Genomic DNA, 15,867 nt, shown 5'->3' with positions numbered 1-15,867 from the left:
TTAAAACATGAACTTAAAACCACCGCGAACACTCCATTTTCTCCCTACCGCGAAATAAAAACCATGCAAAATTAAATGCATTTACAGTACTTACCTTGCAATTGTAATCAGCAGTATTATTCTCCCATGGCTCTGGTGGAAGGTCCAGAAGAGTAGCATGTCCAGGCACAGCGTTCTTGATGGGGATAAAACCCTTCAGAAAGATGACCACACCCAGAACCTGGGTCACCAGGCAGGCCAACAGGAAGGCTGTGTGGCTTTTATACATCTTAAAGTTCAAATCTGAAAATGAAAAATGATTTCAGTAAATTATGAGGAATATTAGTGTCAGTTATTCTATTTCCAAGTTACTACCAGGATCATCCAGTTATAATAGTGCAAAAGGCGGTGTTATCATCATCCTGTACATTTAGTAGGGTAGGGTAGGGTAGGGTAGGGTAGGGTAGGGTAGGGTAGGGTAGGGTAGGGTAGGGTAGGGTAGGGTAGGGTAGGGTAGGGTAGGGTAGGGTAGGGTAGGGTAGGGTAGGGTAGGGTAGGGTAGGGTAGGGTAGGGTAGGGTAGGGTAGGGTAGGGTAGGGTAGGGTAGGGTAGGGTAGGGTAGGGTAGGGTAGAGTAGAGTAGAGTAGAGTAGAGTAGAGTAGAGTAGAGTAGAGTAGAGTAGAGTAGAGTAGAGTAGAGTAACTAACGGTAAAGTTTTCCTTACGATGTCTTGTCTTCACTCCTACTCTATTGACGAGCAGTGTAACCTTAGGATCGACACTTAAGATGTTAGGTGGAGGACAACAACGCTAAAGACCTTGGCATCTTTCGTTCGTACTTTCCGCCTGGAGTTGCTGACCTCAATTAACCTTTAAAGAATATACCACTCTATAGGGGTGTATTATATCCTAGCAAACAATTTAAAGTCTCATTGTCCATATATTATAGCTTTTGTCTACAGTTTACGATAGATATTTTTTTTGTCATTTGATTAAAAATAGTTACATTGTTATATCATATGATCTAATATCACATTTATTAATGACAACACTTTCTTCGGACCTCTTAAAACTATGGACTAGTCCATGTCCCTTCCCACCATGCTAATTTTCCAACATGGCGGAAGACGAAGTTGGATTTCGCATCAACAAAGATTTCGCCAAGAAATATGACGAATACAGAAGAAAGGAGGAGCTCCAGAAGCGTAGGTTTTATAGATTATGTTTTACTTTGTTACTAGAATCAGTAAAACTTGGGTCGCATCGAGCTAGAAGGTCTAAACCTGTGTTTGTACAAGTGTGGGGAGGGGGGCACACGCATGTGCTATGACTGAACATGTGCAAAAACCTTCAAACTAACATAATTTTTTTTGTCACTGTGTATAGAATTAACACCAACGACAGACATGGCCATGTTGGTTATTTTATGAGTGATTACATATGATTTACATATCTAGAAAAATGTTGAAGGTATAGCTCGACTTAACTCGCTTTTTGTATTAAATTATGTATAAAAGGTGATTTAAATGTCTCTTCCATAATTTTTTGCCCCAGTGAAAGACCGCTATGGAGATGTGGCTTTGGACGCCAGTTCCAGCTCCTCATCTGAAACCGAAGACGAGGATGCTGTGGTAGGTTTTGTAGTATACTTAATAGTTCTAGTTCACTCTCACTTTCTTGTGGGTCTTCAGGGGTCTCCGGACAATGCTTAACTCTTAATTCAGGAAGGCTGCAGATTGTGCTAATTTCAGGCAGGCCAGCTAGGCTTTACGCTGAATTCAGACGCCAATTACACTGTATGCAAAAGCACAGATTATGTTGTACATTAAGTTAGAAGTCCAGCTATGAATTACATGTGTAACAACTTAAACAAGGAAAGCAGTCTTACCTTGCGTCCGTGGGTCCGCAAAATTCTCCTCTTGTTGAACACGGTATTATCAGAACCGAACCTAACTGAACTAGCGTGCACGCTCTAAACTAAAGAATATAAGTAAAACAACAACTTGTTCGAACTTGCCCCATAACTCAACTGGAACCAGGTCGAGGAACATCCGGGGCCTTGATCAGGGTCTCGACCCCTGACCCCAATAATAACCTGGTTACACATGGAATTGGTATGTCTCATTATGTTCTATGGTAAAGGCATGCAGGCCTCCATCTAGTACAATATGGTTCAGATCCAGTATCGGTATCTTGTTGATGTATTTGTGAAACTCAGAATTTACATGTGTCGAACATACCGTATATTTGATTTAACCATTGTGACGAAAATTACAAGTGTTCATTTGCCCTTCTTGCAAAAAAGCTATGGTAATGTTTTATTTTTCCTGTCCATAGGAGCTGACTCCAGCCATAGAAAAGGGCTTCCTGAAAACCCTGGCAGCTTTGAAGAGTAAAGACCCACGGATTTACCAACAGGACATCAACTTCTATGATGAAGGTACAAAACATATTATGTTATAATCTTATAAAACAAGAAGTGCAAGCCAACACAATGTTGAAGATTCTGTCTTTAATTTCTTAACCCATACATTGCTACTATTATTCAATGTCATTGTTATTATTCTTTCAGATATCAAAGTTTAAACAACTATTTGTTGTCAGGATCATTACAATATGTTCAAAATTCAACAGCCAAAATAGTGAAAGATGTTGAATTCAACTAACGATAGCTAAAAAGATAGTCGATAACAAGAATTTAGCATTACATTTACAAGAAACATTGCCCTGTCATTTTCAATCACATTTTGTGGTCAACCTTCTTCTTTTTCTACCTTCCCCTAATTTTTAACCAATTGTTTATGTTTCTACAGATAAGAAAGCAGGGTCCAGCAAGCCTGAGGGGAAGGGAAAAAAGCCCAAGGAGAAACCAATGTACCTTAAAGATTATGAACGGAAGGTGCTGCTAGAACAAGGAGGGTGTGTGAAATATCAATTCAGCTTATTCCTTTCTACAACATTGGTGACATACTTTATTTATTGGTAGTTTTACAGCTTGTCTGTGTGGTGCAGTGGTCTGCGCTTCTGTTACTTACCACATCTGGTTCTGATTACTTGGAACCAGAAGACCTGAGTTCAACTCCCGGGTATGACACCTCTGGACAAGAGGCACATTGAGTCATACCAAAGACTTTATAAAAATGGTACATACTTCTGAAACAGTATGGAAGTTAAACACACTCCACTACCAGTGGACTACACATGTAGCCCCCTGCTGCAGTGATTTCACCACAGTGTGGCCCAGGGCTATGAAACGGAGATGGGCACCGCCCTATACACCTTATGGTGTGGAAGGATTTTAACTTTTAACTTTAACTGTGACTCATGATCAGGACTTGAACTTGTTTTCTCCTTGTTATACTATAGGGTTCCAAGTGAGGAAGAAAGCTCAGAGGATGAGTCTACTTTGAAGGTAATGTTTATGATCTTTCACAGTCAAATTTGGGAGAAAATCCTTGTTAATATGTTTTTGTCAATATTTCAGAGAGTGGATGTTGATGAAATTTTCCTTTTTCTTTTACATTTTTTTTTATTGGTTTTCCTATAACAAAAAAATTCCACATCTTACATGTACAATGTAACATGATGTACAAGATATTATTATGTAAAATCAATTGATGCTGACTGTATTTGCTATTGGCGGGTGCATAAGTATCAGATATATTGGTTCTTGAACTCATTGCATTTTTCCCAACCTTAGAAGCCAATGAGTCCCAGCTACTATGAAGAACAGGAACAGATTAAGCAGAGGTAAGACAATACTTTGAAATTAACTCTTGAATACTTAATACTTGAAATACTTGAAATACAGGATATTTGGAGTTTCTTTTAGCACAACCAGGTAATCTCACCTGCTGACGTTTCGATGTCTGTCAGACACCTTCTTCAGAGCTTCTGACAGACACCGAAACGTCAGCAGGTGAGATTACCTGGTTGTGCTAAAAGAAACTCCAAATATCCTATGTTCTACCAACCTGATGAAATTATTTTCGGAAACTTGAAATACAGTTCTCTTCTGAATGGCACATGTTGATATAGAAAGTGCGTGTATTGTGAATTTTAACTTTAGATTTTTATCCGTTCCACTCATTGCAGTATGCCCCCTTGGGAGTTCAAACCCTTCGAAACACATTTTTTAAGAAACAAATTTGATACAATTGACATTTGGAAGCCCATGTTGTTGATCTTTGTCCAGGGACATCGAGACAGTTCCCAGAAACAGCCTGACTCAAAATTAAATTTGTCTCAGCTTTCAGATTTGTTTTGCTTGAAATGTGCACCATACAGCAACTTGGACCTACAATATCGAAGTCTGTTCAAAGCTTATATTGAAACAAATTACTCTTCCAATACTGTTATAAAAAGACAGTTACTAGTGCCTGTCAGGCTTCTAGCTAGGCATGCGTTTATGCGTCAATTGGACGCATGATAATAAAATAACTAGAAAATTGGACGCCCTCTTTTTCAGCTGGACGCTCAGAGGACCCCCTGTTTCCCTGGTAATTACAGACACATGTTACTGTGTTACAGTGTCACTATTGCTTTTTTAGTCCTACCAGACACTGGGACAGCATGAAAACTGATTGACATGCCAGGAAGTTGTTAATCCATTGGGAGACAGAGAGGGAACAAGCAGTTTTTAGTGCTTAAAATGGTCTGCTAAAAGTATGATAAGACTAGATCACACCTAACCCCCGCATCACAGCACATCCTAGCTAAAAGCCTGGTGCCTGTACCAATAATCACCCTTTTGTCTTGTATAGTTTTAAATTGGCTGGGAATGATGATGATGAAGAAGAAGATGACAGCCTCCTTGTTGAGAGACAGAGGACCCAAAAGGAGCTGGAGGAAGACGAGAGAGACTACAAGGCCTGGCTGACAGGAAAGAAGGAGGAACTGGCCAACAAGTATAAAGACATGGTGAGAATGACGTCTCCTGCTAAGTGTGACACTTAAGAAGATGATATCTAATATCAAGCTGCAGTCCTGTCAGTAATGATAGTAAATGCGTTAGCACTGGCCAGCTGTCAGCCAATCAGAAACTCCCCCTCCTGTAGTTGGAGGGAAAGTTACCAGCCAATCACATTGTGGCTTGCAGTCAAGAGGCGACCGGATTGGCTATTACTTTTCCCTCCAAGAATGGGCAGGGGAGTATCTGATTGGCTGCTGTTAGGTATTGTATAGTGAGTGAATTACACAGACTAGAAAACATAGAGGTACATACTTACTATTCACGTGACATTGTAATCTTAATATGTACAATGCTTCAAACATCTGTTTATTATGCTGAAGGGTGGTTATATCAGCTATACAGATACAGATACAGAAGCTGGTTTGTTACGCCGAAGGGTTGTTATACTGTCTATACAGATACAGAAGCTGGTGTGTTACACCAAAGGGCGGTTATACTGGCTACAGTATCTACAGATACAGAAACAGTTTGTGTTGTACATATACATACAGTAGCATCTCATCTTTGCTATCATTTCCACAGGGTCCACTAAAACAGTACTGGAATAACCCTGAACTGGACAAGGGTGAAGCTTTCCTCAGAGACTACATACTGAATCAGGAGTACAGGGATCCAGATAGGGATAGGTAAGAAATACACGATGGGTGTACAATACTTCTGCTCTCATCTTTCTGTCCCTGCCTAAGCACTTGTGTTGTTGCATTTTTTAACTAAAACTTGGGCATGTAACAATTCAACAATTTCTTTTTTGTTCACATAGTTTGACTATGAAAGTTTTCCAAACTTGTATGTGTGCAAAAGAAGCACTGTGAAAAGTGCACCATGCCAGAGTCTTCAACTTAATGAAGTTGCGCACAAAACACAAAGTCTTGAAAGATGAAGAAACTGTAATACTTTAACTGTGGTGAGTATGATACTACATTATGTACATGAAATATTGTGTTGTCTTGTAAAACAATACCTCTTGTTCCCCTTGTAGGATCCCTACCTATGATGAGATAGTAGATGAGGATGATGATGATGATATTGACTACTCAGAGGATGAGGAGTATCTAGAGAAGGCTGAGAACTTTGAGAGAAAGTTCAACTTCAGATATGAGGAACCGGATGCAGAATTTGTGAGTATCAAGTTTGTTTCAGTCCCAACATGAAATGAATGGTAAAATTGACTTCTATAACTTTTTGGCTTTATGAATGTTTTTCATTATATTTCTTTGTAGAGGTTGATTGCGCTGTAAATTGATTTACAGGGACTTCATTGGTTTGAGGTTGAAACACATAGTAAAACAATGGAACAAAACATGTGTTCACAGTTTGTAAGTTTGCGGTGACTTCTTGGCAAAACTACGAACATAAAACCGCTGCTAATTTTTCTCAATTTTATGTAGTAAATGAGTTGCAGATGTTATCAAAGTACAATGTATGAAGAAGGGAAAAAAGCCAAGAAAGTGAAAAACAGTGACAAGTACACATTGCCAAGCATTTTTGCTTGCATTGTTTATATGGCTGCCACACATATGATATACACACACAATGATGCTTTGTAGTCTAGTCTAACCGTTGTTTTTTGTTTGTACAGATTAAGAGCTACCCACGAACCATCGCCAGCTCAGTACGGAGAATAGACGAGCGCAGGAAGAAGAAAAGAGAAGAGACCAAGGAGAGAAAGAAACAGGTGAGAAGATGGAAGGCTGCCTGTACATAAGCCCCCTCTAGTGTGTGTCATGTGAAGTGCAGAAGTGAAGCCTTAGACTCTAGTTAGAGGCACACTTTTAACAACTTTTCACTCTGAATAAAACAATTCTCTTGTGACCTTCAATACCAAAATTTCTGATCATACCAGAGTTTATTTTCCTGAGGAGAAAAAGTGCCCAGACAGATTTAAACAATTGAATAGTAAATACTGACTTTCAACTAGAAAGGCAACATTTTCAGGAAAATGCAGGATATTCCCCTTCCATTACCTACACCTGAAATATGACATCCTTAGCATTGACTGTAATGGTATTATGAAGTTTCTGCATATATTATGCGAACGAGGTCTGCAATAGCATAATTTATGGTCAGTTGTATTCACCTTTCCTAAAGGTACCTACATCTCAAATATGACATCCGTAGCTTTTATGGCAAGGGATATGCATAAATTATGCATAAGGCCCTCATTATCATAATTTATGGCCAGGTTTTCTGACCTTTCCTAAATGTACCTACATCTAAAATATGACATCCGTAGCCTTGACAGGAAAGACAAGTACATACCTAAATCATGCAAATAAGGTCAGCATTAGCATGATTTATGGCCAGGTGTGTTCACTTTTTCTAAAGGTACCTACATCTCAAATATGACATCCATTGCTTTAATGGTGAGGAAAGTACAAGTCTATGCATACATTATGCAAATGGAGCCCTTATTAGCATAATTAATGGTCAGGTGTATTCACTTTTCCTAATGGTACCAACATCTGAAATATGACATCCGTAGCCTTTACGGTAAGGGAAACACAAGTTAAAGCCTAAATTATGCAAATGAGGTCGGCATTAGCATTATTTATAGACAGGTGTGCTCACCTTTCCTAAAGGTACCTACATCTGAAATACGACATCCGTAGCCTTCGCGGTAAGGGATATGTGTAAATTATGCAAATGAGGCCCTCATTATCATAATTTATGGCCAGGTGTTTTCGCCTGTCCTAAAGGTACCTACATCTCAAATATGACATCCGTAGCTTTCATGGTATGGGGAATACAAGTTTATGCGTAAATTATGCAAATATGGTCCTCATTAGCATAATTTATGGCCAGATGTATTCACCTTTCCTAAAGGTACCTACAACTCAAATATGACATCCGTAGCTTTTACCGTAAGGAAAATACAAGTTTCTGCATAAATTATGCAAATGAGGTCCGCATTAGCATAATTTATGGCCAGGTGTGTTCGCCTTTCCTAAAGGTACCCACAACTCAAATGTGACATCCGTAGCTTTTATGGTAAGGAAAAAACAAGTTTATCCATAAATTATGCAAATGAGGTCCTCATTAGCATAATTTATGGCCAGATGTATCCACCTTTTCTAAAGGTACCTACATCTCAAATATGACATCTGCAGCTTTTACGGCAAGGGAAATACAAGTTTATGCATAAATTATGCAAATGAGGTCCTCATTAGCATAATTTATGGACAGGTGTGTTCACCTTTCCTATAGGTACCTACATCTCAAATATGACATCTGCAGCTTTTATGGTAAGGGAAATACACGTTTATGCATAAATTATGCAAATGAGGTCCTCATTGGCATAAGTTATGTCCAGGTGCATTCACATTTCCTAAAGGTACCTACATCTCAAAGATGACATCCGTGGCTCTTACGGTAAGGGAAATACAAGTTTATGCATAGATTATGCAAATTAGGTCCTCATTAGCATAATTTATTGTCAGGTGTATTCACCTTTCCTATAGGTACCTACATCTCAAATATAGTATCCGTACCATGTTACATATAGTACATATAACTTTCTGCAACATCATTAGTAGAGCTACCACCGCACATCTACTTGGTTTTTGGCAGAAGAAGAAGAAGAAGAAGAAGAAGAACAGGCAAGCAAAAACAGTATATCCCCCTTCCCACTGGAAGGGGAATATAATAAGATATACAGTGGCTTGTTATTCATTACTCTCATGCATCTTTAAACTGCTACCAATCGCAAGCCCCCTCTAGCAGTTTTCTGTCAAAGTGCATGCTACATACCTAAACTAAAGACAGTAAGGATGATACTTACCTACTGGACTTAATGTTGTAGGAGAAACACAAGAAGAAAGATGAGCTGAGGCAGCTGAAGAACCTTAAGAAGAAGGAGATCTTGGACAAACTGGATCATCTTAAGGAGATCACTGGGAACAAGGACATCGGCTTCAACCAGGCTGATCTTGAAGGAGACTTCGACCCCAAGAAATACGACGAAATGATGCAGGTAAACTTGCCGCTGTCTGTTACCTCTTCTTTACTTTTTTTCCAATTTTGGGGCCTCTTTTCTCTAACCAAAGTTCTTCTGTTCCGGCACTGTTTCAAAACATTTTTTGTGGGAGGGTTGCCCTGGCATCATCTTTTGAATCACTCATTGCTAAATTTCTCATATTTTGTTTGGTTTGTAGCTCTTGACTACAGATGAATTACGATGATTATTCTTACTAAGCTAATATTTCATGATCAAGACCAGGAAATGAGACATAAGATTTTCGGAAGTCAGTCATAACCTTAAACTGTCTTTCTGCATATGTTTTAATTTTTTTTTCTCTCAGAATGTCTTCAATGAGGACTATTATGGAGAGGAGGACGGAGAGAAACCTGAGTTCCCTGAGGAAGAAGACTTGGAGGAGGATGGTAAGACTTCAAAAGAAACTTGTGCTGGTTTGCTCTTGAAAAACAAACATGCACCTGCAGCTACAGAGAAACCTGCTAGGAGGCGCTAATGCACAGCCATTCACTGCAAAGTAACAGAGTATGTCACAGAAATTAAACCATTTTGTTCATTCTGTAGTTATTATTCATCATAATTCTTCATAGAAAGTGCACAAATAAACAAAGCTGAGCAAAATCATGAAGGTTGTCAATCGTTTTAATTCTATTCTTTAAGATTCATAGATATTTTGATTAGATAAATTGATTTTGAAAGTCTAAGAGTTCACTTTTTGTGCATATTTACAAAATTTGCAGTGAACTGGGACATGTGGCATGGTCCTGATGCAGAAGGAGGAGGAGGGGGTGAGTATGACTGGGAGAACAGCCAGGAGGGGGCGGAGCCACACTGTGAAGACCCAGACTTCAATGTGAGTGGTACATTTTCCACCTCCCCTCATCTAACTGAAAAATGCTTCTGAAACCTTGTTTTCAAGATTTAATCAAACACATTTGCTTTGCCTCAATTTTACTAACTTTGCATATTTTTATATCAAAGTAGGCATTTTTATAGTTGATTAATGCCATTATGAAAATAATTTCTGTATATTTTTTTCTAGATGGATGCAGACTATGATCCTGAGGCTCAACAGTCGACCTCTCAGGAAATCTTGGCAATGTCTAAGAAGAAGAAGCGCAGAAGGAAGTTAGGAACGCACTTTGCAGAAGCTGTCAACAAGAAGAAACCAGTGTTTGATCCAAGTGAGTTATTCATGACTTAAGTTCTTATATCGACCTTTTAAAAACTACAGCAAACAATAGAAAAGCTGCAGCATAATTATTTTATATTCCTCGTTGAAGCTACTGTAAATTTTGTGATGGTTTCATGTTCACAGTTCTGAAGTCATCCCGAACTCATCACACAGCCAAGATGTGATCTGTCTTGCATGGCGTTACTAGGGTTGTTTCGACCACAAATCTAAAACACCGGAAAGAACTCTTATACCCTTCTACTACAAGATTAAGTCCCAACAAACATTAATCAATGTACACTATGATTTTATGGAATGTGTATTGCTTTTAGTATATCTAAATGAAGTATGTGTTAACTTTCTGTTTTGAAAGCGTGTTAGACAGATTTGATACTACACACATTCGACATATGTAACGTTATTTCTAACTTGCTTGCTTGAAGTAAAATATGATATATCCAACTGTTATCATCATCATCATCATTCCAGGGTGTTATCGCTCCTTTGGAGGAACCCCTCCCTTGTCAGACTCCAAACTTTCCTGTGTCTAGCAGTTCTTGGCCATGTTATACTGATAGGAAAATTATCCAGAGAAGGTTTATGTTATATTTGTTTTATGGTATCAATAACATTTGTTACAAGCTATGCTCCATTCTATTGCAGATGACAAGACGTTTGAGGAATATCTGAGTGAATATTACAAACTGGATTATGAAGACGTCATCGGAGACATGCCCTGTCGCTTCAAGTACCGCAACGTGATGGCGAACAACTTCGGACTGACTACTGAAGAGGTATAGTTTCTAAGTACAAATAATTGCATACGTACTAAGACATTTGCACTCATCAAATACTGTAATGTAGAAAAGTTCGCGGTGGTTTTATGTTCATGGTTTTTGCGTTGACCGTTTCACCGCGAACTTAAAACACAGCGAACACTCCATTTTCCCTTAGCGCGAAATTAAAAACCATGCGAACCTAAAAGCATTTACAGTACTAGTAATTGCATGTATACATAATAAGACGTTTGAAGGTCTTAGAGGTTGTGATGGTGCCATTTGAGTTTGGAGTACTTTCTTTTTACATTCCTTTCTAACATTTCTGATGGATGGAAAAACAAAGTGTTTGCACTGCTGCAGTACTGAGACAAACTGCTAGAGGGCACTGCAGAACTGTAGACAAAAGGCAGCTTCTGACATAATGAGAGTATGGAGCCATTGAAAAAAAAAACAATTGAACAATTTCATTAGAAAAACACCTTAACCGTCTCCCTGCTGCCTAACTCTGTAACCAATAGGTAATTGGGTGCCAAACGGCTACTTCAGAGTGATAAAGGTTAAGAAATTTTGGTTCTAGCTTTAAATACTTCTGTTTGAACTGTATGATTGATTGATTGATTCAACAATGCATTAATTGATTGACCCCTGTATGATTGACACCTGTCAGGTGCTGACAGCTGAAGACCGTGAGCTGAACACCTGGTGTTCCGTGAAGGCCATGTCCAAGTACCGCTCAGAGGAGGAGGAACAGAGAGAGCTGAAGAGATACAGGAAGAAGGGCCGAGACACCAGGAAGAAGCACAGGATACTGGCTAGCCTGGCCAAGGAAATGTAAGAAAATCTAATATATGTAGCTGCATGATTTCATATTCATAAGCAAATTTAGCTAGATTTTATTTCCATAATGAACGTAATCTAGAATTGTTTATGTATTTGCATGAACAACTTCTGAAATAGCCCTTAATGCTTTGACTATTTGTACATCAAAGATTGTCTCTAATAACTTCAAGCAAATATGTTAAAGATGTACATTATGTCGTGCATAATATAATGTTCTTTATGTATTTTGTATTTCCCAAAGTGAAGATGATAATCGAAAATGAACCATACAAAAAGGAGAAGTAACTTAGTTTATATATATATATATATATATAGGTGATCAGAATTCATTACTAAATTGTTTTATTATGTTACATCTAGTGAGGAGGATGAAGAAGAAGAGGAAGATACTGCTGCACCTCAGACTTCTCAAGAAGTACCACCAAAAAAGAGGAAAGACAGACCAGAACTTTCTCAAGACACTGGAGAGGTAGCTAAGAAGCAAAAAACAGACTTAGAAGCAAAACCTGAAACAGCATCTGCTATTGAATCTGAGGAAGACACTGACAAAGTAGAGATGGAAGATGACAAGTCTCTTAATGGGGGATCGGAAGATGCGAACGCCACTACTCCGAAAAAGAAGAAGAGAAGGAGAAAACAAAGAAAAAGGAAGCTGACTCATGAGGATGGAGTAACAGCCGCAAACAATGATCCTACGCCACCACAAGATGCAGCTGAAAAGAACAGTAAAGAAGAGACAACAGAACAGAGTACAGATGTCTCAAATGTAAGAAACACTGTTGAAGATGTGAATAAAAAGGACAACAGCACAAAGAAGAAGAAGAAGAAACAGAAGGTTGTAGCCAAGGTACAAGGGGGGAAGAAACAACCTCCAAGGATGTCGGCGGAGAGAATCAAGGCGTATGGTTTTAATCCTAAGAAGTTTAAGTACATTCTTCAGAACCAGAAGAAAAAACAGCAGAAAGAGTCGAATACGTAAACGCAGAGTGGAAAAATAATGAAATCTATCTCTCTAGTTTGTGTGCTGCTTTTGTTGAATTCATGGTACGTCCATATTTTTACAAGAAAACTGCTATGATTCCCTGTGCAGATATTTTGGCATAGGATTGGTCAGGTAAACACTAATCCAGCCTGCTGATTGGATATGTGTTTAGATATGCAGGAAAAGTCAGGGAAAGCCCTCTGATCGGTTACCAGCATCGATGTGTCAACTGAAGCATATGGATGCATTTGTCAGCATTTAAGATACAATTTTACTCATTTTAATGTTATTGAAAGAATTAAGTTTTGTGCCAACATTGACAGCTTATTATATAAGATATGATAAAAGTGAAAGCTGCACTATGTTCAGTTAGTTCACTTACAGCTAGTTTTTCTTTTCCAGCATAATTTTATGCATTAACAGTGAGTGAGTAACAAGTCCAGTTGAAATTATCTTGCTCAACAGTTGTAAAGGTTTAAATTATTTGCTCTATGAAGTTTGTTATAAAGTGTAATTATCTAACTCTGGCAGATAAATGCATCTTTGACAGAATTGTTTCTGGAATTTCTATTTTGAATACACATTAATTCACAAATCACGATTTCTTGTCCTTTTGCTTAAGTTGTAGCAACTTTGTTCTTATGCCTGTTTCTCTAAATATACGGCCTTTTAGCCTCTACCAGGCTCTGCGCGATCGCTGGGAAAATAGTAGAAATCTATTGAGCTTCACTGTGTAGCGGACCACCCCTGGCATACTACTAGTATTCACTCTATTTGGCCTATTTCTACTATTTTCCCAGCGATCGCACGGAGCCTGGTAGAGGCTAGGCCCATTTGAGGAGTCTGTTGTCGGGTCAGTTTTATTTTATCTATAGTTGAAAGATTATAGTGCAAATAATACTGTAATTTTCTTACAAATAAATGAGTTTCATTTGTCAAAGGAATTGTACTGACAGAAGCAAAATCATGTAACATAAAAAAGGTTTAACATTTTTGGGGCTTTTTATTGATGAAAAATATTATGAAAAGCCTCAAGTCTTTATCTGTAAAGTCTTCAAACTTTCTTTGTAAAAAAACAAATTCATGATGTAAATTCGTTATTAAAAAGTTTTGAAAATATATCCAATGTAATCAAGTGCACTTTTGTTTATATTTCTTTCTTTTTTTTCTTATATTTTTATGGCATGTGAGCACTAAGGACAGGGATGGCTATTCTATGAACTAGAAAAAAATGTAATTCAAAGACTGGCACTGTCCGTCATACCGATGGCTGACCCCGCTGTTTCGGTACTTCACACGTTAATCGTTGATGCCGAAGACTTTCGAGACTGCTGGAGGATACATGATAGAGGATAGCCTGGAAACCACACCATCGGGGGCTCCTCGGTATCTCTACGGCACTGGAAGTGACCCCGCCCGCCCAGACAGCTTAGTCTGCTCGGGGTGTGTTTACGGCCTCGGAAGTAGAGTGGCAACGAAATTCTATATGGAAGCTAAGTAGATATGCTATCAGAAACGATTCAATAAAGAAGACTGGGACCAGTAAAACACCCCTAATGCTAGGGTCACATTTTAAATTCGGGGCCCGGTCGGGCAGACGTTGGGAACGAAAAGTACGATATAAAAGACGACAAAAACACAAAACGTTCCAAAAATTATTCAAGAGCAAAGCTTGTACATATTCAATGATAAACACTTGAATTTTTCGTTTCCGCAAACAGCCCGTCCGGGCCCCGGTTGGGAAATGTGACCCTTGCATAAGCCGACCCCTAGAGACTGGGACCAGGCTAAATAGAGGATAACTCTGGATAATTGCTGTTGAAACAACTACAGCAGGAACTAAAGTTACTGATATTGTTCCAAGTTTTTTTTTTTTTATCTGCCATGACGTAGTTGTCGAAATGATCTCATCTACCTGAAAAACACTTTATATGTGGAATCCTGCAAAAAGTCGACGGATTATTTATTCTTTGACACATAATGTATTGAAACTCCTCTTATGAAAGAACGTTGAATTATTCGGATGATAGACTATAACCCGTAGCTACTGTTTATGATATATGCAAAATCTTTTTAAGAATTGTTTTTCTCAAACGTACCCATGCATAGATATAAGTAGTAATAAAACATTTAATTTCCACCGAAAGAAACAGCTAAAACACGTATCTATGTTTTGTACCTTGTTTTGTATCAACTGATGTAATTTGTCTCGACTCTAAAACTCATTTGATGTAGTCTCTTTAAGTAAAGGTAAAAGGTTGTTTTTCTCAAACGTACCCATGCATAGATGTAAATAAAATCAAAACATTTAATTTTCACCTAAAGAAACAGCTAAACACGTATCTATGCATTGTAGTTTGTTTTGTATCAAGTGATGTAATTTGTCTCGACTCTAAAACTCATTTGATGTAGTCTCTTTTAAGTAAATGTGAAATTTTTATTGAGTGTGGGCCTATGGTCAGACCAGCCAGTCCTCGCCAGGTGTAGGACGTGTAATTTTTCTGTCCGGAAACCTGACCAGAGGCATTATGCGGAGAGGGCAGCAGCAGTCCCAAACTGGTGACACGGGAGGTAAAATGATTTCGCATGATGTATGGAAAGATCTCTTTTTTTCCAAGAAAATCGCCCGAGATAGATTTTCTAAAACAAAGATAGTTCAGTGATTTCGCCGTATAGTAAAATGTTCCCATTTCTGGAATGTACGTGAACAAGAGAACGCAACGTAAAACAAAAGGCCCAGGAAAGAAAGAACCTGTTAGGTTTTATTAGTCAAGCATGTTTCATGCCAATTTGATTTTCACTTGAAATTATCCAAAAACTGACGAATGTTAAAGACTAATGCTTAGGGTATCACGTCAGTGTAGCGTCTGCTGAATGTGGTCATGCTATAGATCCGTTAGATTTGTTTTCATACCCATAACTTTAGTTCAGTTGTTGATAAACGTTTAAGTTACTGCGGCATATCATACATATTTCTTGGGTTAATTCTCATCTCGTTGTTCCAGGCACCACGCCCACACAGCAGGCTCAGACTGATTGGAGATCAATCGCGGACGCCGCTGCGAACATACCAAACGCCATGTACGTCTCCAGAGCAGGTAAACATTGTTTCATCTCTGGTTATAAAGTACTGTTGCTGTATATTAGATGGATAAATGAATGAATTACT

At 38.5% G+C, this 15,867-nt stretch overlaps 1 protein-coding gene across 1 annotated transcript; it reads left to right on the top strand.

The window, feature by feature from the left end:
* Positions 1-1,064: 1,064 nt before the first annotated feature.
* Positions 1,065-12,883, top strand: LOC136444651 (protein KRI1 homolog). Its single transcript, XM_066442320.1, has 17 exons — positions 1,065-1,183; positions 1,533-1,609; positions 2,316-2,418; positions 2,792-2,897; positions 3,345-3,390; positions 3,679-3,728; positions 4,742-4,898; positions 5,473-5,576; positions 5,930-6,068; positions 6,530-6,625; positions 8,750-8,920; positions 9,249-9,330; positions 9,664-9,776; positions 9,966-10,107; positions 10,761-10,891; positions 11,544-11,707; positions 12,077-12,883. The coding sequence occupies exons 1-17, from the start codon at positions 1,096-1,098 to the stop codon at positions 12,693-12,695; spliced, it is 2,388 nt and encodes a 795-aa protein (XP_066298417.1). The 5' UTR covers positions 1,065-1,095; the 3' UTR covers positions 12,696-12,883.
* The last annotated feature ends 2,984 nt before the right edge of the window (positions 12,884-15,867 follow it).

Source organism: Branchiostoma lanceolatum, chromosome 11 (assembly GCF_035083965.1).
Source record: "Branchiostoma lanceolatum isolate klBraLanc5 chromosome 11, klBraLanc5.hap2, whole genome shotgun sequence".
In the NCBI taxonomy this organism is placed as follows: domain Eukaryota; kingdom Metazoa; phylum Chordata; class Leptocardii; order Amphioxiformes; family Branchiostomatidae; genus Branchiostoma; species Branchiostoma lanceolatum.
This window is presented reverse-complemented; position numbering and strand designations above follow the sequence as displayed.

Coding starts and splice junctions, on each gene's coding strand:
- LOC136444651 (XM_066442320.1), top strand. CDS start 1,096: ATGGCGGAAGACGAAGTTGGATTTCGCATCAACAAAGATTTCGCCAAG. Junction 2,419..2,791: donor CATCAACTTCTATGATGAAG/GTACAAAACATA, acceptor ATGTTTCTACAG/ATAAGAAAGCAGGGTCCAGC. Junction 8,921..9,248: donor AATACGACGAAATGATGCAG/GTAAACTTGCCG, acceptor TTTTTCTCTCAG/AATGTCTTCAATGAGGACTA.